Source organism: Eublepharis macularius, chromosome 12 (assembly GCF_028583425.1).
Source record: "Eublepharis macularius isolate TG4126 chromosome 12, MPM_Emac_v1.0, whole genome shotgun sequence".
Lineage (NCBI taxonomy): Eukaryota > Metazoa > Chordata > Lepidosauria > Squamata > Eublepharidae > Eublepharis > Eublepharis macularius.
In genome coordinates, this window is record NC_072801.1 from 2,745,275 (window position 1) to 2,766,177 (window position 20,903).

Here is a 20,903-nt window from a genome sequence, read left to right on the forward strand (position 1 = left end):
GTGTGCATAATCATGATGCAAGTGTGAGGAATTATGGCCTGAGGGTTATATGGGTGATGCAGTTAGCTCTTATGAGCCTGATAAGGCAGCCGCTGCTGTGCAGAGTGCAGCATCCTGCCTACAGCCAGCTGCTCCTTCTTGTACCAACAACAAACAGGGTTATTTTCCTGCCCTTGACAGTAATAGTGAAGTTACTATGCTTACTGGCACCATCAGTTTGCAGGTACAGGAGTCTAACATTCCTAAAATTGTTTCTTGTCCTTTCTGCCCACTACCGCTCTGTATTTGTTACTCTCTAATTTGACTACTGTGTAGTTTAACATAACAGTACTCTCAAAATATATCTTCAGAACAGGCAGAATTCAAATTAGTATAATGCAGCTTGGATCAAGCTGCTTATTATGTTGGAACTTTGCCTGTCTGAACAGACCTTTCTGTTACCGTTCTATAAGAGTAAAAAGACAGGAGAAGGCAAGTTCATTTACTGACAGAGTTTTGTTCCTGTGGGCAAGTGCTGCTGCTCTGTCATAGCTCTGCTCAGGAAGTGCTTGTGTGTATCTGCTACTTTGTGAGTGACATGGAGCATGGTGAACAGACACTGGTGGGACTAAAGTGGCTGTGTTTCAAAGCCTTTTCTCATCCACAGTTTGCGGCCTTCCCGGCTCAATGTGAGGAACAGCGTGGATTACCAAATGCATTCACAAAAGTGGCATAGAGCTCAAAGGAGCACCCACTCCTGTCTGCTGCCCCATTAAAATTCCCCGGTACATTTTCACATGTCTTATCTGATGAAGTGGCCTGTGTGACCCACAAAAGCTCATGCTGAAATAAATACAACCAACCTAGGCTCCCCTGGTATATATGAAAATTCAAATGAACAAACTACAACCAAGAGATTAATTCTCAACACTAACAACTAAGGCCACTTTATGAAAAATCTAATAAAGCGACTCATTCATAAAATCACCAGAATACAAAAATAATGGCTGCAATGATTATATAAAGTCCCATTATTTTTGTACTGTGGTGAGATTTTTTTGAATGATAAGTATTGTTACTTATTGTATATTTATTGAATCATTTATTGCGAAATTGAGTAGCTTTGATGGATAGAGATGCTGAATCAGGGAGCACTTTGTGGTATGTATAAATACGCTGAGTCACTTTATTAGATGTTTCATAAAGTGGACTTGCAGTCAGTTGGAAGTTAGTGTTGCGTATTAGTCTCCTGGTTGTGGTTTATTCATTTGAGTTTTCATGCTGAAACAAATGTCTTTGAGGCGCTCCAGGTTTTGGTTTTAGGCGGCCTGCTGCTGCCACGTGGGGGCCTTCTAGGCTTCCTTTTCGGCCGACGCTATGTCTTTAAGAGCGGGCAGAGGAAACAGGAAGTCCCGCCCCGAGCAAGGGACACGGTTATCTCTCCAGTCCGCGGGGTAAGAAGGATCCGGCGCTCTGCCTTTGGCGTCATTTTGATGCGCCGGAAGAAAAAGCGACCTGAAGCATGCTTTTCTTCCCCCTTGCTGGGCGAAGGACTGGAACCGGCGGGCTGATGGGATGGCGGCTGCGGGCCCCCCGGTGCGCTTCAAAACCAAGTGAGGACGGGGGGGGCATAAAGAGGCGCGGGGGGGGGGGTTATGGGAGGTCGCTTCCTATTGCCACCGTCCGAGGGGGGAGGTGCGCGGTTGTCATGGCGACGTGCTCATCGGAAGGGGGGATGTCCAGGACTGCAGGCCGACGAGAGAAACGTGTCGTAGAGCGGGGACGCCTCTGAGCATGTGCAGAGTGCCTTTCTTTTCTGCGCCTATCTAGTGCATTTTTATCCTCCGAGGGGGCCCCAGTCAGCATGTTTGGTTCTCGTTTCACCATTTTATCCTTACAACGACTCTGTGAGGTAGGCTAGGCAGAGAGAAAGCGACTGACCCCAAGTTACTCCGTGGGCGATTCATATCCCAGCAATAACTTTTTGAGGTAAATGAGATTGGAGCGGGGCTAGGGGGTGAGAAAATCATGTATGCTGCCCTCGGCTTTTTAGATGATGAGTGGGATAAAAACGCATTAAATAAGTAAGTTACACTGAAAAAGAGGGGCTCGAGGCAACTAAGGGAGCTATGTGATGAAGCAGGGATTTGAACCTTGGTCACCCCAATCCTGATCTGATGCTTATATGGCTCAGACTGAAGTATATAACATAGTGGGGAACAAAGGAAAATGTGCCTTCGGATGCATGCAGAGTGGAAATAATACACAGACTTCTTAGACTGGTAACTTAGAGCCAAGCCACAAGTGACGCCTGACACAGGTTGGACACTTGTCAGCTTCCCTCAAGTTTTGATGGGAAATGTAGGCATCCTGGTCTTGGAGCTGTAATGGAGAGCCAAGCTGTAAAACCAGGACGCCTACATTAACCATCAAAACTTGAGGGAAGCTGACAAGTGTCCAACCTGTGTCAGGTGTCACTTGTGGCTTGGCTCTTAATCCTAGACAAGCTTGAGTTCTGAATGTCTTCCTTTAGCATTTAAGATCCTGGGATAAAACAGTTGACAGACAATGACTTAACACTGCTATCGCACCCAAGAATTCTGCCCTTGTAGCAGTAGAAACCCTTGATATATTTTCTGTCTGTCTGTATGTATGTCATTTATAGTCCACCTTTCTCACTGAGACTCAAGGCAGATTACATAGTGTGAGATCAGTACAATCAGTAGCATGGGAACATAATCCGTTCTAGGATTGACATTAGACAACATGAAGCACAAGCAGTATATATGAATACATATTCAAAGCAACAGGTAGTATGTAAAGCAACATAATGGTGGAGCCCACGTGTCAGACTGCCAGTTAGATCCCCAGTTACTTCACTGTAGACACTTCAAGAGTCCAGTTAAAGTTTCTTTATTAGAGATCCATCAGTATCAGTGCACTCAAGACAACAGCATTTGGCAGAAGTGATGCAGAGGGGGAAAGCAATGTTACCGACCTCCTGTCTGAGTAAAAAAGCCTTTTTAAATAATTCAGTTTTGCATTGCTTGCAGAAAGTCAAGAGCGTGGGAGCTCTCCTGACGTCCTCAGGCAGGCTGTTCCATAGGAGCCAAGCTGTCTTTTTGAACTCTCTCTGAGTTGATGTTTCTTTGATGCTTTTTCAGCTATGCCATATCCAGGAAAATTGAGCCTTTCTACAAAGGAGGGCGAATTCAGGTAATGCCAAAGTTGAGTTTCTTTTATTGCCAGCTGTTTTTATCAGATGGAGCTACAATGGCCAGAAGTGTACTGAAAAGGCTGATCTGCTGTCACCTGTTTCTTTTCTAGATAAGCCAAGATGGAGAATATATGTTTTGTTCTTGCGGGACCAAAGTTCACATACTATGCATAGCAACAGGAGCTCTTCTTCACAGTATTGAACAAGTAATGAAACATAGATTCCTTTCATTTCCAAATAAAGATGTTCTTTTATTAATGGTTTTAGCTGTGAAACACCTTAAATTTTACTTCTGCCCCAAACTCGTAAATAAGCTGCTATCTCCTGGCCTTAGTGTCCCCCCCCCCCCCCGCATCTGCAATATGTGTGTAGTAATAATGATCTGCTTTATAGATTTGTTGGGAGAATCACTGAGCTAATACTTGTAATGTGCTTTGGATACTGAAAGTCACTATATAAGCATTGATTGTTTTACACCTTTGAAAACTATTAGTGAAGGAGGGGGATTAGTTGAAGAATGCTGTTGAACAAGTCTTGGGTCAGAGGTGGCGAAGCAGTCATTCAAGTACATTCTCTGTGTGACTTCTATGGTCTGCAAAACAAATCATGTTAAGGAGTACACATTAAGGTATTTATTTCCTTAAGATCAACATGACACCAAATGTCTCTCCTATTTTTTTTTATAGGATGACCAAGAGGATATTACAACCTTTGCTCTCAGTGGTGATGATGAGGTGGGTGATCATAGCATTGCAGAATATAAATTCTACAGCAGAAGGGGGGGGGGCGGTCATGCAACAGCCCAGCGAATGATGACTATCATGAGACCACTCTGTCAGCTTCAAATATTAAGCCTAATTCTGTTTGATTTTCTCTTGCACATAACCTGAAGAAATTAATATGCAACTTTGATAAAATGCTGTGGCTAATCTCCATCCACTCTGTAACTTAGTGACCTTTTCTTCCATTTTTCTCATGTTAGATCCTTGTGACAGCAAGCCGGGTGCTGCTGCTGAAGCAGTGGGAATGGCGAGCGAACAAGTGCACCCGCACGTGGAAGGCGGTGCATGTGGCTCCTGTGGCCAGCATGGCATTTGACCCAACATCCACTTTGTTAGCCACAGGTGCAGCCTGCTTTCTGTTTCCTGGGCTTTGGGGGGAAATCTCTGAAGTGGCTTAAATCTGAGTTGCGGGTATCATCTCCAGGGAGCATAACAGGTCTCGAGTGGTCTGGCACAACAGAAAAGCACAAGCTTCTTTAAAAGTGTTGCTTAACACCTAAAAAGGGCTTGCGGACTTGGGCTTCTCAGAGCTCGTAAAGTATTGCAGACTTCCCTTTGTGATGTGAGTGTTTCCTTCTTTTTTTTCTTCTAGGTGGCTGCGATAGCACCATTAAGGTCTGGGATGTTATCAAGCAGTACTGCACACACAACCTCAAAGGTTCATCAGGGGTTGTCCAGTAAGGAAAACATTCCTTTAAATTTGCTCTTTTAGAAGAAATGGAGCCTTGAGGGTTTTACAGAATGACGCTTTATAGTGTTTGCTGGTGTTGGAATTCTGTACTAGGAGGGTTTGCGGGAAGATTTAGTGTGCAGCCCTCCCTGGTCATGATTAAGTGGTCTGGAATTCCCCCTGTGGGATCATTCCAAATATATCTCTGCAGTTATAAGTAGGAGGCCAGAAGGGATGACTTTCGGCCCGCATCCTCAAAAGTATTTAGATCCATACTTGGAAAAGAGACTGTTTAGTGCTGTACAGGGAAAAAGTTGTGTTATTTTTATCTGTACGCTGCCCTTAAGACATGGCCTGCTTCGTAGGATTGTGTGGTCAAAAAGACAGGTCTCCTCCCCCCCCCCCCCCCGGAGCACGCCTTTTGCATTTTGACAGTGGCAATGGCAACCTGGAGAGTAAGAGATTGATTGGAGCAAATGCAATTTCACTTGCTTTAGACCTAGTTATGTTTGGGAGTGACAGCTGGATTTACTTTCACATGGAATCTCGGAACTTTCTGACACTATCTGCATTCACACATAACAGTGAGCCAAGTCTTAGAGCTTACGCACACATTACCTCTCACACGTAGCTCAGTCACTGAAGAATTTCTGGTTTGTTGCCAATCCTGATGTCTTTAGTCTCTGTACTGGGAGGTCGTGCAAGCCCAATGACGTTGTAGCCTCAGTCTTAACAAAAATCAAAGGTTGTCGTTAAGTCTGAATGTAGCCAGACTAGATCAGGCAGTCCCTTCCTCAACATCCTGCTAGGACCTGTGAGTCTCTTTAAATAACACACAGATGGTCCTAATAGATATGCTACCAACTGTGACACAACTTCTCTGCACAAATGACTCAAAAGACGCAAAGATTCTTTTCTGAGCCCATCTGCAGCAATGCTTCACTGTGTGGGATGCTGGGGAATGCATACAAGCCTTGAAGCCTCTTGTGTGCCTATAGTGTATTCCTTTCCTCAGCCTTGTCAAGTTCCATCCCGACGCCTCTCAGCTGCAGCTTTTCTCCTCCTCCATGGACTACAAAATCCGCCTTTGGGACCTGCAGTCCAGCAAATGCATCGCCCTGCTTGAGAGCCACTACAGCGCGGTCACCTGCTTAGCTTTCTCTGCAGACAGCGAGACGCTAGTCAGGTAAGATGTTGAAAGGGACTTCTAGCACGTTCTCTTTCCTCCCTGCAGATAATGGCTGGTCCCATGATTATTTAACTTTTACATATGTCTAAAAGTGAAGGCGTTGGCTGATAGAAAATCTGCAAGGAAATTGCTTGTACCTGCTTGGAGAATGGGAACAGGAAACAGACTGGCGGAAGATCAGTTGCCTGAGAGCACACAGGCTGTATTGAACTCATGTCTCTCAGGTTCAAGAGCAAGGCACTGCTGTGCCTGTGAATTTGCTATCAAATGGGTATCATGGCCTTAAGACAGTCCATTGTTTTTAGACAAGTACATTTCCCCTGGTGCTTTGTGGTCCTTAAGAGCTACTAGCTTGGATGGTCTTACAAGAGTGTTAGAGAAATTCAAGGCAATTAGTCATGATGCTGCAACAGAACCTCTGTTCAGAGGCAGTGTAACTCGAAATAACTGTCCTGGGAGGCTTTGAACGCCATGTCCTTTTTGTAGACAATCCAGGGAATCTTCTTGGCCGTAGTGCAACACGTTGCTTGACCACACATTGATGTTCTTGTGCCCACCATGGTGCTGGGAGTCTTTGGCTGGAAGAGCTGATGGTGATGTTTTATTTGGTTGCAGTTCTGGTCGTGATAAAATCTGCACCGTGTGGGATCTGAATACAAGAACAGTCAAGAGAACCATCCCCATCTATGAGGTATTCACACAAATGGTTGCTTCCGTTTCACAGATTTCAAACTCCTCAGTTGGGTTTCATTTACGCGTGACCTTGAGGGACGTGGTGGCTGCCATCTCTGTCGTACGTGCCCACCTGCCGCCCTACCCAGATAATCCTCTCTCACAGATGTTCTTAACATGATTTGTCTCTTTTGTGCATGGACACAGCCATGAATAAAACATCTTTGCAACCTTTCCTTATTTCCTTTGCATTACATTTGCCTAATTTTCTTATTTTGCCTTCTTTGTCGTGAGAGTGAAAATGTACATCAATGAGACGTTTCTTTGGAAAATGTCTATACAGAAAAACGAATGGTTTCTTGGATGCCGAAGGCTATCTTTTGCTGTCCACCAGCCCTCTCGCTTCTCTCTTCTGTCCTAGAGCATCGAATCCGTTGTTTTGTTACCAGAAGGGACAGATTTCTCACCCCTGGGTGTGAAGAAGCCGGGCTTTCGCTTTCTCACTGCAGGCAGCAAAGGTGAGCAAAATGCTGCTGAAGGTTCTCCCACCTGCCTGCCAGAGACTGAAAACGTGGGGGGAGGGGCAAGGGGCGCCTTGTTTTCTGTTAAGGGTACGAATTGTGGCCCTTCTTTGGCCTTGTGCCCTTGGAAAGCCAGAAACAGGAAGTGATTGCTGAGAATGGGATTTGGGAGAACTAGCTGTCGTGTCAGATGCTAAAAACCTTTACGCTCTAGCCCATGAGAAAGTCACATCTGCAGTTTTGAAACTGGAAACTTGCTCGCTTGCCTGTGTTTTGTAGTCAGATGCCAGAATTCTGAGGTTGCTGCATCGTTTGCCAGATCTCACCATATCGTGATACTGCACTGGCAAGAGAGCCTTGCCCTGCCTATAGAACCCTTTTGGCAGCCACGTCTTGAAATTTGATTCTTTTGGCCTCTTCTTCCCCCCTCCCCCCACTGCCCTATTGAAAACTGAGGTTCCAAGATCTCTTCCAGAAGCTGCACATGACAGCAACTGCCCTGTTGTGATCCATGCATGCATGAGACTCAGTCTGTTAGGAATGATCGAGAGCAGGGGTTTAGGCTAGTTTTCCTCTTAACCCACCCAGTTTGTCAGCATTTTTTTAAAAAAAAGACGAGACCCAGTCCCTGCAGGTCTGTGCTCCTCTCCTTGCCTGATCTGGTGCCCAGGACTGGCAAAATGTACTATGCCTTAGGAATTCTCCAAGTCTGGGATCCATCCACTGCCACTTGTGTGTACAGCCAGCCGCTGCCCCACCATCTAGCAGCATCTGAGGAAGAGGCTGGTGAGCACAGCCTGGTGCACTGTGTGCTGGTGCCGGTTAAAGACGAGGTCATCACGGTCAATGCAGAGCACAACATTGTCTTGTACAACGCTCAGACGCTGCAACTCAGGAAGCAGGTATTTCATCTGCCTCTTGGCTTGAAGCAGCCAGGTGCTGGGATGGTGGTGGGGGGTGCGATTCCAGAGCGCTCTAACTCCAGCTGGGTTGGCAATTGCACCTACGCCCACAGTAGCCTCTGACTCAATCGTCCTGCCAGGCGGCCCCTTGCAGGTGTGTGGTCTCCATTCCCTTCTCAAAGGGATCTCTGCATAAGAACTTCTTGGAGTATTTCCTTTGTCCTCCTTCAGTTCGCAACGTTCCAATGCACTCTGCTTGATTTCTGTATTCTCTCCCCACCCATCCCCGGCCCCAGTTTGCAGGTTACAACGAAGAAGTGTTGGATGTCAGATTCCTGGGGCTGGGGGACTCCCATATTGTAGTGGCTACCAACAGCCCTCAGCTCAAAGTCTTTGAGTTGGCAACATCTCACTGTCAGATCCTATATGGCCACACAGGTAAGGCGGCAGCATAAAACTGCTTGGTTGGTCATGGGAAGAGTACAGAGCAGAGCTCAGCATGCTTTTAGTTCAGGGTCACCTTGTGGGGGTGGGATTATATTTGCTGTTGTGGGGAAATTGCAAGGATTCTTTCCTCATGCTGGGGTTTTCTTGAGCTGGCTTTATGTGCGGTGATGTTTTGTAGGCAGCAGTTTCATCAGCTGCATTTCTCCTGAGCGCTTAGAGATTGTTGGTGGGTTCTTAGGGCCTCAAGGAGTTTTAATACTATGTCTAAAACATCACCAAAGACAAATTGCTGCAGAAATAGGTACATGACACAGTCAGATGGCATCACTCTGTCTTTTGACTGCTAGTGCTGTGTAGAAACTCACAACACAATGTCACGCTTGACTCTTCTTTTTTTCTTCCCATTGCAGACACCGTGCTTGCCCTGGATGTCTTCCGCAAGGGCATGTTGTTTGTTAGTTGTTCTAAGGTACATCCCTCTTAGTTTTAGTTGGGAATTTGGGGGGTTGACCCAGGTACATCATTCCCTGAGGGTGGGATATCTTAGTGGGCGGTATCCCCTCCAGCTTCAGATATACAAGGGAATCCTGTTATGCAACATTGGCTCTTGTGATAGGCAGATAGCATGAAGCTTCTGGATTGGCTGGGCGAGGTTGGTAAACAAGGGCCTTCTTCATGTCCAGCTCCAGCCAGCCAGCCCTGATAGGCTCTGGTATGGAAAACACATCCTTCGAATGTGGACTTATTTGGCTGTGGCTCCATTCTGGCCCTGGGAACACTGCTGCTGTGCTGGAGCCTTTGGTGCAATAATTGTCAGACTAGGATGTGGGAGACCTGGGTTCAAGTACCCACCCTGCTCTAGAAGTTTGGGTGAGTCTCCCTCTCTCAGCCTGTTGTGAAGATAAAGTGAAGGAGAGGAGAACAACATTGATCCACTTTGGGTCCCCGTAAGGGGAAATGCAGGGTATAAATGAAGTCAATCAATCAATAAAATAAAATTAATAGGCTTCCAATTCCAACACAGTTCCATTGTTGAGAAAGCAAGTAAAGCATGTGTAGGTATGTACTGGCCCGCCCCATCTGTCGTCTTTGAAGTGTCTTGTCTCTTTTCAGAAAGCTGCCCAAGAAGCAAGCTGGCCCTTAAGCAATTTTGAGCTCAAGGCTGAAATAAATAATGAAGCCTCTCTCCCAGCACCATTAAGTCTCAGCGGTCTCGGGGGCTGCCTTCATTATTTATGTCAGACATTTGGGGAGCATTAGTTCCTAGGATTCATTGGGGGATAGTGGAAGAGTGACGATGGAGGGTGACCTGGAGGGAGGCGCTCTCCCTCTCTCTAGCTGCAGCCTGCGTTTGGAGGGCCCCTTGCTGAGGAGCTGGGGGGCGGGTGGCAGCGCCCCGGGGGCCAGCACTGGAGCCAGGATTTCTTCCTTTCCCACGAGAGGTGGAGAACGGCAGGTCCCCCCCCCTCCCCTCAGAAGGGAGAAGCAGGAGCCCCAGCCGAGATGCCGCATTGGTCCCGAGGAGAACTCCTGCTGGGCAGAGAACCAGCCTTCGCTGCTCCTGCTGTCTGTCGTTGCTGTGCAAGCTAATCACCCTCCTGTGTTGTTTGGCCCTTTGCTCTCTCATCACAGTTGTGTTCTTGGCTTTTGCTCGGGGGGCCTGGAGAGCACCTGTACATACTGGATCAATGGGAGCATTGTTAGGGGGGGATGTGCAGGGGAGGCAGCTTGGCAGGGAAGCTGGAGCGGGGAGTGAAAGGTCTCCCTCCCCTGCCCGGCTGCCTCCTTCCTTCCCCGCACACTGGGAAGGGATCCCGTCGTCACTCCCCGTCATGAGTATGTCAGCACTGCTGGTGCTTCCTGCAGCAGCCAGCCTCCAGGGTCCAAAGCGGGCATTCTGCTTCCTCCTTCCCACAGCTGCTCTCCGGCCTCTCGTTTTGTGTCAGGCCAGAGGTGGCGAAGTTGGTGATCCTGAGCCATGTTTTAAGAACGAGCTGGGTGTGCTGAGGCACCCTACAGGCGCTTGCCTCCCGCTTTGCTCCAGTGAGGCCCTGGGATGAGGAGGAAACAGAAATGGGAGTGGGGCTGGCAGCTAGCGGCTCTCTTTCAGCAGCAGGAAGGGAAAGGATTCCCAGCTTCGGGAAGCAGTGAAGAGCCCCCCCAGTGCAATGCTGTTTGGGAGGAAAAGATCCAGCCATGTGGATGTTGATCAGGTCTGAATCGGCAGTGACTGACCAGGAAAGAGATTTGGGCACGTTGATGAACTGTCCCCGAGGCCATGGCCTGCAGTGTGCCTTGAGTCTTATCCCCTTTCTTCTGAAAACCCCACCGACCATTTCTGCTTCCAGGATAAAAGCTTCCGAGTTTGGCGGATGAAGAAAAGTGGCCAGGTTGTCTGTGTAGCGCAAGGATCGGGACACGCGAACGGAGTGGGTGCAGTCTCTTGCTCCAGGTAACGGAAGCCCTTCCTTCGTGCCCTGTGAGGGTTTTTTGCCTACTTACTGGGCAGGGCATGGACAGTGTGGCACGCTCCTCCCTTCAGCTTAGCCTGCTGACATGGCAGGCAGGGCAAGAAGCATTTTCTTCTCCAGTTTGTTGTGTCTGATTAGTGCACCACAGGATCCAGAGCCCTCTCTCGATGTCTTTGTAGTGTTGGACTCAGGGTGTGACACTTGTGTGTTATGCAGACACCCGTTAACCTCTTCCTTTGAACTGTTTAACACTGCAGGAAAAGTGGACAGGTCATGTTGCGTGTCCTTGCAGATGCAGTGTGGCACATGCACACACTGGCCTGATTTCCTGAGGTTCCCGCCCCCTTTAAGTGCAGTACCAAGTGCAGGGCATACAACCAGTTCACATGATCTGTCCCATCTGGGGATGGGACGGGACTTGTGAATCCAGCCAGTGTGTGCTTTCCACATTTTACAAAAGCATGAACTGCCCGGTGGTTAGAGGGACAAGATAAGCACTGTAGGCCTAGCAATGCAGGCATTCTCCCACTTTAGATGGCCTTCCGTGGGCCTTAAATGTCCCCACAACTGTGGGGAAAGGGCAGCTTGCAGTGTGTGTTTTAAATTCTCCCAGTGTATCACAGAGAAACAAGGAAAGGGTCATAACCAACCTGGGGCTCTGTGCTGTGCCAACCCACTGCTTTCGAAATCTTTTGTTGTGCACTTGTTCACATCCTGCAGGCTGAGGCTCTTTGGTCTTGTACTGTAACCGCAGCTTAGAAAGCCTCAGTATCTGTGTAGTCAGAACTATGTGCTGTCCCAATTGGTACTCATGGGAATCGTAGTTCCGCCCTCCAACATTAGGACAGCGGGATATTTGAGAAATTTATTGTAGGTCTTCCTGTTAGTTTATGGGCTATCTTCCTCCCTTTGTTCGGCATCTTACCCCCTCAAGCAAGGATGCAACAGCTATCATGAATTTACTATTCTGGAAGCAGCTGAAAGGAGGGCCTGACTTCCAGGTAGTTTCAACGCACTGCCTCTTTCAACCCAGATTTTGAAGGAATCCTTACTTACGGTTGGAGCCAGTGAACGAGACATGGTTCAATCAGAAGCAAGATACATCTTTATTGGTCCAGATTCATTTGTAGACAAGCGGTAAATTCATGATAGCTGTTGCATCCTTGCTTGAGGGGGTAAGATGCCGAACAAAGGGAGGAAGCTAGCCCATAAACTAACAGGAAGACCTACAATAAACTTCTCAAATGTCCCGCTGTCCTAATGTTGGAGGGGGGAACTACGATTCCCATGAGTACCAGTTGTTAAAGGGACAGCACATAGTTCTGACTACACAGATACTGAGGCTTTCTAAGCTGCGGTTACAGTTCACTCGCCGCCTGGGATCCTATGGATTCCACCCCAACATGCAAGCTAGTGGAGTATCCTAACAAGTCCAAGCATATACATCATGTGACACTATTCTCACAACAAAGCAAATATAAGAATGAAGGCTTAGATGGCTTTGCATCTTGATCTGGTTTCAGATCAGAAATCGCAACTGATGCAGGGAAAACTGTAGTCATTTTTGTATGGTCTTGGTTGCTTATTTGAAGTCCAGAGTCTGTGCCCTTTTTTAGCAAACCAAATTGTGGCACTTTTTAAAAAGAACCAAAGAACCACAGCAGGGAGACTCTTAGTGGTAACAGCATGAAAATAGTTTAAAAACCTTTCAAATTCTTCTCCCTTTCTTAGAACATGGAAAGGGGAGGGGAGAATATCTGCTCAGTGCTAGTTGGGTCAAAAAAGATTCATCTGCTGTCCAGGTGGAACCATTATCTGTGCGTGTCCGTGTGTTCTCTCTCCCTTTTTTGGCTCTCTTTCTTCTGACCTTTGTTCTCTCTCCATCATTCTTCCCTCTCCTCTCCCGGTCTCTCCTCTCTCTAGGATGAAAGAGAGCTTTGTGGTCACCGCCAGCCAGGACTGTACAATCAAAGTGTGGCATCTCCCTGAGTCCCTTTCTGCCAAGGCAAAACCAGCTGCTCCTGAAGGCCTTTATGCCCACTTCACAGAGAAAGCACACGACAAGGTACCGGAGGGCTGGGATCTGGAAGGAGATGGGTTGCAGATGCCTGCTTCTGTCCTGTAGAAGCTAGGAAACACAAATCCAATAGAAAGCCAGCGCTACGATATTTACTCAAAAGGAAGGCAACTCTGAATGAGAGACGAGTCCTCCGCCCTCCCTTTTTGGAGGGCTGGCTGGCCTGAGAAAAAGTCTAGTCTTGCATTGGAGTAAATACTGTATTATGGGATGCCACCTTTGATATTGCAAACAACTAGGCCAGATTGGTTTTTCAGGCAAACCGATCCAGGTCTTCTGTTTTCCTACTTGCTACAGGCTTCGCTCATGAGGTGGCTAGAGCTTAACCACCGAGCAGATATATTCTTTCCAATCTCCTGCCTGGCTTGGAGTTTAGAAGTATGCTGTAGATTCTTCCCTTCTCAGGCATAAATTTCCCCCGTCCCTTCTTATTATTGGGGCGAGCTGCATTTTAACTGTAACAAAGCTACTGCCAGCAAACATTACTTTCAAACCAGAATTTGCAACCTGGGTTAGAAATTTAGTTTGCAAGTGAGCCGTGGCTGACATGCTGACATCAAAACATGCTGATCCCCTCCTTGTGGTTAGGAGATCAGCAGCACAATGTCTGGGTCAGGTTGGGTTTCTATAGAGCTTCTTCAGTTACAGGCTTCAAAAGGGCTTTTCAGGGGAAAACACTATATGAAAGTGTTTAGAGAGCTAGTATGGTGCAGTGGTTCACATCCCTGCTCTCCCTGAAACTCATTGAATGGCCTTTGGGCAGTCATTCTCTCTTTAAGCTTAAAACACCTCACAGGGTTGTTGTGGCAATAATATGAAGAAGGGCAGAACTGTGTGTGCCACCCCAGAGCTCATTGAGAAAAGCAGAGGATACAAATATGCTAACTAAATAGCTGTTTCTTTTTGGTAATGTCAAAAGCAGATAATAAAATAGGACTGCTCTTCTAGCGCTGTGGTTAAAAAGTCAGTGTTTAATTGCCTCTTTTACATCTTGCTATTTTTGTGGCTTGTTGCTGAACTTTTGTTTAGGATGTTAACAGTGTGGCAGTTTCTCCGAACGACAAGCTGATTGCAACAGGATCCCAAGACAAGACGGCCAAACTGTGGGCCTCCCATGACTGTTCACTGATGGGTGTCTTCTTTGGACACAGACGGGGGGTCTGGTGTGTGCAGTTCTCACCTGTGGACCAGGTCTTAGCTACCTCATCAGCGGATGGCAGTGTAAAAATCTGGGGTCTCCAGGACTTCAGCTGTTTGAAGGTACCCTATGGCCTGTGGTCTTTAATGCCCACGAATTAAGAGAACTGTGTGTTATATCAATTAGAGTACTAAACTGCACAGACTTGGGTTCACTGTGTGACCACGGGCCTGTCACTCTTTTTCAGCCTGACCTACCTCACTAGGTTGCTTTGAGGATAAAGAAGGGAGGAGAGATGCTACCCTGACCTCCTTGAGAGGGATAAAAATGTTTTAGCTAGATGGAGATGTTACATATTGGCAGGAAATTTAGAATTCTGCATGTAAACGCTCAGTTTCTGCAATCGGCATTAAATTGTACTAGTCATTGCTGTTACTGACAAATTTGAGAAAGGATTGCATTTTTCAAAATTTCAGTGTTTGCCAGGAGCGAATATATTTTAAGATAAAAAGCCCAGTGTTTGACAGAGAAGTGTGTTGGGAAGGAGGAGGAAGGGAATGTGAAGAACAAAGAGGTTCAGTCCTGACAACCTGAAATTTTTGGTAGTTTACAGAAATGGCTTACGCATCTTCAGGGTTTTTCCCTAGCTGTCCTAAAGGTGGTGCCTACACGTGCTTAGTCACTTTTGAAAGGAATGGTAGCCATGCGCTCCCAGTTACAAGGGCACAGTTTTAAGCCACAGTCCAGAAGGTTCCAGAATCTTCACGTTATGGCAGGTATCAAGAATAATTTATGCACAGAACGACAGACTTAATTTCTTGTAAGTTCCAACCCTAAATAATAGCCTTGTTCTGGTACTCCAGCCTTCCGGTAGATGTGATGTAAAACTTTTCTCCAGGAAATTCATTTGGGGAGCAGTCCCCATTCTAGCAAAGTCCGCCACTAAAAAATCTCATGAGTTCAAATAACAAGCTTTATTCTGAGCTCTTCAGTGTAATGAAAAGCTGAAATGGTGAGGGTGATGCTTCTGGCACTGTTCCCCAGAGGCTCGGGGCTGGTTGATTAGAGTTTTCTGAAGCAAAACAGACGTTTCAGTGTCCAGGTATCTGGGTGGGTGCACACATCTCTGCTGCCCAGCAAAGGTAACTTTGAGGCTGTGGCATCCTTTCTCTCAATTTGTTCCGGATTCCTTCCGTCCTTCCTCTCCCTAGACTTTTGAAGGTCACGATGCCTCCGTCTTGAAGGTCATCTTTGTGAGCCGAGGAACACAGGTGCTTAGCAGGTATGTCGTCCTTTGAACAATGACGTTTACTCAAGATGGTAGCTTGACCTTTTACAATCTGATGTCCCCACACCCCCCACTGCCTGCTCTGGGAAGCTCATGGAAGATTCCAGAATGCCCCCTCCCCATTTACTGTTCTGAGTCTTTTTCTACTCGTGGGTGGCACAGCTGTGGCCATTGCAGCATGAACCAAGAGAGTAATGCTGTCTTCTCCTAAGTATACAAACTTGCAGGATTCTTAAACAGGTGTTGGAGTTCAGAGCAAAATAACGTTAGGGGACTGGCTTGTGTGGTGTATCCGTTTGGTGTGCTTGCAGACATCCTGACGTGAGACTATTGGTTTAACTCTGCCTAGTGTGAGAGGGAACCTTGGTCTTTGCAGTTATGATTTTAAATCTAATTAGTACCGGAAAAGTCCTTGGTCAGTTTGCACCATATGATGGTGCGTAAGGATTTTGGGTTGGTTCTTTGCAGTACTGGCACATAACTTTCTCCCCTCTTCTGCCTCTGAGCCTCGCTGTCCCATAAGCATACCTGCTTCTATGGTATGCTCTGTGGACTAGAAACTTGCTTCTCTTGGTTTGAAATGAAATCTCAGATTCTTGCAATCCTGTGAGAAGGATATCTGCATATTATTGCAAGGGACCCAAGTGGAATGTTTTGCTACAGTATGTGGACACTTCTTTCCCTCTTCCCCCACATGCTTTGCCTTCGTTGCCAATTAGCATGTTAGATTTTAAGACCTCCTGATCTTGTTCTCGTTCTCTTTCCACAAAGTGGCTCTGATGGTCTCCTGAAACTCTGGACAATAAAAACCAACGAGTGCGTGAAGACCTTAGATGGCCATGAGGACAAAGTTTGGGGCCTGCATGCCAACAAGCAAGATGACATGGTGGTTACGGGTTCTAGCGACTCTTGCATCGTGCTGTGGAAGGTACAGGATTCAAGGAGTCTGGCCTAGTGGCCAGAACTTGGAGTTGGGCAGAGCTGGGACTTTTCTCCCCAAAGCCACCAAATTAATGCCTAACCGTCATATCTATAGAAGTATAACCTATTTTTTTTAAAAATCTTTCCCCCTTAAAGCTCGACTAATTCTATCAGACAGATTGCAAAACTTGCACTAAATAAAATGCGTAAATTCAAATTGCTTCTTTCATGCCAATATGTGCAAATTAATGTAGCCATGTAGTTTGTAGTTCTGGAGAGGCCCGTGGTTGTTTGCAGCATTATGGCTGCCGCTTTTATCCCCAGTGACCCCCCCTCCCCATGCACAGGTGTTTCCGTTTGGTCTTTTCCCCTTCAATTGAGTTTGCTTTTGATGCCCTTGTGTGTTACAGGATGTCACTGAAACGGAACTGGAAGAGGAGCAGGCGAAGCAGGAGGAGCAGATCCTGAAGTGAGTGCCCCTGAGCAGCCCCGTTGAGCGTGAGGGAGGGCGGCAGGTGCTTGGAGAGGCAGTGTGTGCGTGGGGGATGTAGTCACCCCTCAAATTTTGGATTTTGCCCTCATCGCTCTGACAAACACGATTGTACACACTTGTGTAAACATTATTCTGCCTGGTCTATATCTATTATGGAATGCAGAAACGATGCAACCCCTTCTGCTTCAGACAGGGGCAGCCTTCTCCCTGGTCTTATCATTTAGCCTCCAGATTGTTGACCTCAAAGACAAACGAAGGGCTGTGACTGTGCTAGCTGCACTGTGTTAATTGCTGTGGCAAATTGCAAAAGAGGGAAGCAGCAGAGGATAAATGACACCCATGGGAGAGGGCGAGGATGATCACACTTCATCGGGGAAGGGGGGAGACTGCATTTCCCAGTCCCCCTCTAGCAGACCCAGAATTCCTCAGTGTAGATTAGTCCTAGCAGTCATGAGGGTTGTTAGAACTGCAGCGTTGTTCAGTGGCTGCTGCAAAGCTCATACCCTCTTGTTCTTGCCTTGTGCTTTCAGAGAACAGGAGCTGTCAAACTTGCTGCATGAGAAACGGTATCTTAAAGCACTGGGCTTGGCAATCTCCTTGGACCGGCCACATACTGTGCTGACGGTGATCAAGGGTAAGGTCCTGCGGAGAAGGAGGAGAGGCCCTCTCAGTCTTGGTGAAGATCCAACAAAACCCACCCCCCACACGCTGCATCCTGTGGGTCTTGCAGCCTGATCCTGCACACATTTGTGCAGAAGAGAATGCTGCTTGGTTTGGTGGGGCTTACACATCAGCCTGATAGCGTAGCTGCTTTAGCAATTTTATGGGAACTTAGTTGGATTCAGGGTGGCAGAAATTTAATATTCTGAAACCAAGAGTATCCACTTTTAAAAATTTAATATGCACACCTCTCCCCCCAAATTGTGATCAGCCCCAACCTTAAATAGGCAGCAGGGTATCTTTAGGAACACTTGCAGGTCAGAATTTCAAGCAATCACAGAACACATTATGGGCCACTCTGAGCCAAAACAGACAAGATCTAAATAAGGGTAATGGCTTTTCCCGTGAGCACCCAAGAGGCCTCTTGAAAACAGACAAGATGCCTGATGCGCGCAGGGCACGCCTCAGTTTCCCGTAAGGGTCCACGGGAAGTTTGGTGAGAAAGAACCTCTGCCAGGGAGGCTCCCTCTCGCTGCCGCCAGCTCCCCTTGCTCCCCTAAAAGCACCCCGCAGCCTCCTCGCCTGTGAGGAGCAGCTGAGCCCCTCTGATGCGGCCTCAGAGGCTTGAGGCAGAGAAAGAGAAGCGGCTGCTGCAGCTCGGAGGTGGTGTGCGCTGCTTCCAGTTGCACCTCTTGCTCCCCTAAATGCACTCAGCAGCCAGAGGAAGCCAAGCACTCTGGCAGCGGCAAGAGGGAAAGCTGGTGGCAGCTGGGGTGCACCCTCATGCTGAGAAGCTGGGAGCCGAGTGGGAGCTGGAGAACCATTTACGAGCGCTGAGCAGCGGAAGAGCTGAGCGCGCCTGCCCCATCCTTGCTCTTCTAGAGCTGCCGGCGGCGGGAGGATGGATGGCGCAAGAGCAGGGAGCCAGCTTGGGGCTCATGTTTCACGCGCCTGGTTGAGGTGCTTCTGACACTGGGGTGCAATTGGAAGCAGAGGTTCTTTCTCACTACACTTCCCGTAGACCCCTGCTGGAAACTGACGAGTGTCCTCCACATGACAGGTGTCTTGTCTGTTTTGGCTCTCTGTCACGTCTCCTGGGAAAAATACAGTTGAATTCTTGGGGAAATACAGTTGAATTCTTTGCAGCCATCCTCTCTGATGGCTGCAAAGAGGCAGCCAGTTAGTCTGTCGTAGCAAAATGAAGCGGAAGTCCGGTGGTACCTTAAAGACTTAACAGCATTGAACGTATTGATATAAATCAGTATTGAACCTTAACATACTGGAACAAATGTTGTTAGTCTTTAAGATGCCACCGGACTTCTGCTTTATCTTTCTCTCGGGGCATCCAAACAGGAGCAAGAGGTCAGGTCAGACCCAACGTTTAGGGATAATTCATTTTATTGTTATTTGGTTTTTTGTGTGTTTGTGATCTAAACTTGACTGGCCATCTTGATTTTCTTGTAGCAATTCTCAAGGAAACTGATGGAAAGGAGAATTTGGAAAAGAATCTGCTGAAGCTGCGGAAAGACCAGAAAGGTTGGCTGGTGTTTTGTTGAGGTGGCCCCCAAAAGTGTGTTTAGGTGCCGCGGAACTGGCCGGCTTTGCTGCGTTTCCTCCTCTTGTGCTGGACGAGGTGGCAGGCGCTGCCTTGAGTGACCCTCACATCTCCCCGAGGAGCTGAGAGAGAGAGAGAGGCTGGCCCAGGGCTGCCCAGTGAGTTTTGTAGTGGCCTGGGAACGGAAGCTGTGTTTCTCCCTGTGAGATGCAAATCGCCTTCTCTGTCTGGGAAGGCAGAGGCAGGATGCACACCCTAATTTGGCTACCTTCAACAGAAGCAGCTTCGGGGTTTCATTCCGCACGCCCCTCGCGCACTTTCCTGACGCGCCTTTTGCCTCTCCCTCCTCCTCCTGCTCCAGAGGCTGTGCTGAAATTTGCCGTCACTTGGAACACAAATTCGCGGAATTGCCACGAGGCTCAGGCAGTGGTCCAAACCTTCCTCAAACACGAATCACCGGAGTCTCTCTTGCAATACGAAGGGATCAAAGCAGCTGTGGAGTCTCTTCTGCCTTATACAGGTAAGCGATTCCCCCCCCCCCCCGGTTTGCTAGTTGAAAAACACCTGGGAAACCCTCAGGAGACATCTCAGGGTGAGCGGCTGTGCCCTAGAGTTGGAGCTGCTCAGGCCTGGTAGCTTTGTTAACAGGCCTTCGAAAACAGTGAATGGAAGAACCTTTTCCTGAGGTTCTGGCCCTGGCAGACTGGATGAGATCCATGTGCTCCATAACCTTGGAAGCCGGAAATCTCAAGCCACCCACTTTGAGTTTCCCCTTCTGTCTTTTTGTCTCACAGACCGCCATTTCCAGAGGCTGGGACGTCTCTTGCAGGCTGCTACGTTCCTTGATTTTATATGGCAGAGCATGAGACTGGCTGATGCCTCCTAATTGGATGTGAACATGAGCATGTGACTGTGTTAAGAAGCCAATCAGGGCAGAAGAGACCATAGTCCACCCACACACCCCTCTATTACTGCTCCACCCGATGTGCATCTTGGTTGGCTTTCTTCTTGCAGCAAGTTTCTAAATATATTTATAAATAAATGTGTATTTTTAAAAACTGTTATAAAGGCACCTGTCCCTGTATCTCATATGGATTAATATTCTCATTCAGGTTCTTCCCTTTCTCCTTTTTAATGGCTATACTGGAATCTCCCTGCTGCTGAAAATCCATGTTGGCCTCCATATGTGTGAGTCATGGAAAGGGCTTGGGTTTGTGTTTGCTTATGCGCCTCCCCTGTTCTGCCTTGCAGAAGGAGCTGAGAGCAGCTTAGGTGAGATTCCCACGCAATCCTCCGTGCAGGCCTGCGGTGCGCCAAGGTCCATTGTGGCAGGCTGACTTCTGCTCCCATTCCAGGAAAGCTGCAGTAATATCCCGGATATAGTATCTCATTGTTTGCAGGTCACGCCTGCTTGCCAGCTACTAAGCAAGCTGACTGAAAGGATGGGTCTTTGCAGTTACATGTGGTTTATGGGAGAGGAGACAGGCGGGAAGCCCCTAGCAGAGCCAGCCTTGGAGTTGGGTCACTGGGGCTTGTAACTAGGGCTGTGAGTTTTGCGCCATGGGCTCTGGGCGCAGCAAACAGAGGAGGCAGCAACTCAGGGGGATTGTTCGTTAGAATGGCCCTCCCCTTTAGAAGGACTGGGCCAGCCCCATCTGCTCAGCTTCTTTGGGCTCACGTCCCCCCTATCCACCCAATAGCGCCTTTGGCAGGAAGTAGGCTCATGTCAAAAAAGTTTGATTGGAAAAGTTTATTCGACTGCACATAATTTATCCACCATACTTTTAAATTTAACATAAAACCTTTAAATATTGGCCGTTTTCACACTGCTTACCAGCCACGGAACATCGCGCTGAGCTCCCAGAATGACAGGACGAACGAAATCGCGCCAGGAAGACGCTGTCGTTCCGGGAGCTCGGTG

At 47.8% G+C, this 20,903-nt stretch overlaps 1 protein-coding gene across 1 annotated transcript; it reads left to right on the top strand.

Annotated features, from left to right (window-relative positions):
* Positions 1–1,479: 1,479 nt before the first annotated feature.
* TBL3 (transducin beta like 3) lies at positions 1,480–20,044 on the top strand. Its single transcript, XM_054995596.1, has 22 exons — positions 1,480–1,592; positions 3,144–3,195; positions 3,307–3,402; positions 3,883–3,930; positions 4,179–4,320; positions 4,571–4,655; positions 5,664–5,834; positions 6,453–6,528; positions 6,931–7,027; positions 7,727–7,932; positions 8,229–8,370; positions 8,790–8,848; positions 10,728–10,831; positions 12,774–12,915; positions 13,957–14,187; positions 15,277–15,347; positions 16,125–16,281; positions 16,685–16,743; positions 17,298–17,401; positions 18,892–18,963; positions 19,344–19,502; positions 19,777–20,044. Exons 1-22 carry the CDS (start codon positions 1,555–1,557, stop codon positions 19,866–19,868), a joined length of 2,403 nt encoding a protein of 800 aa, XP_054851571.1. The 5' UTR covers positions 1,480–1,554; the 3' UTR covers positions 19,869–20,044.
* The last annotated feature ends 859 nt before the right edge of the window (positions 20,045–20,903 follow it).

Coding starts and splice junctions, on each gene's coding strand:
- TBL3 (XM_054995596.1), top strand. CDS start 1,555: ATGGCGGCTGCGGGCCCCCCGGTGCGCTTCAAAACCAA. Junction 6,529..6,930: donor GAACCATCCCCATCTATGAG/GTATTCACACAA, acceptor CTTCTGTCCTAG/AGCATCGAATCCGTTGTTTT. Junction 8,849..10,727: donor TGTTTGTTAGTTGTTCTAAG/GTACATCCCTCT, acceptor TTCTGCTTCCAG/GATAAAAGCTTCCGAGTTTG.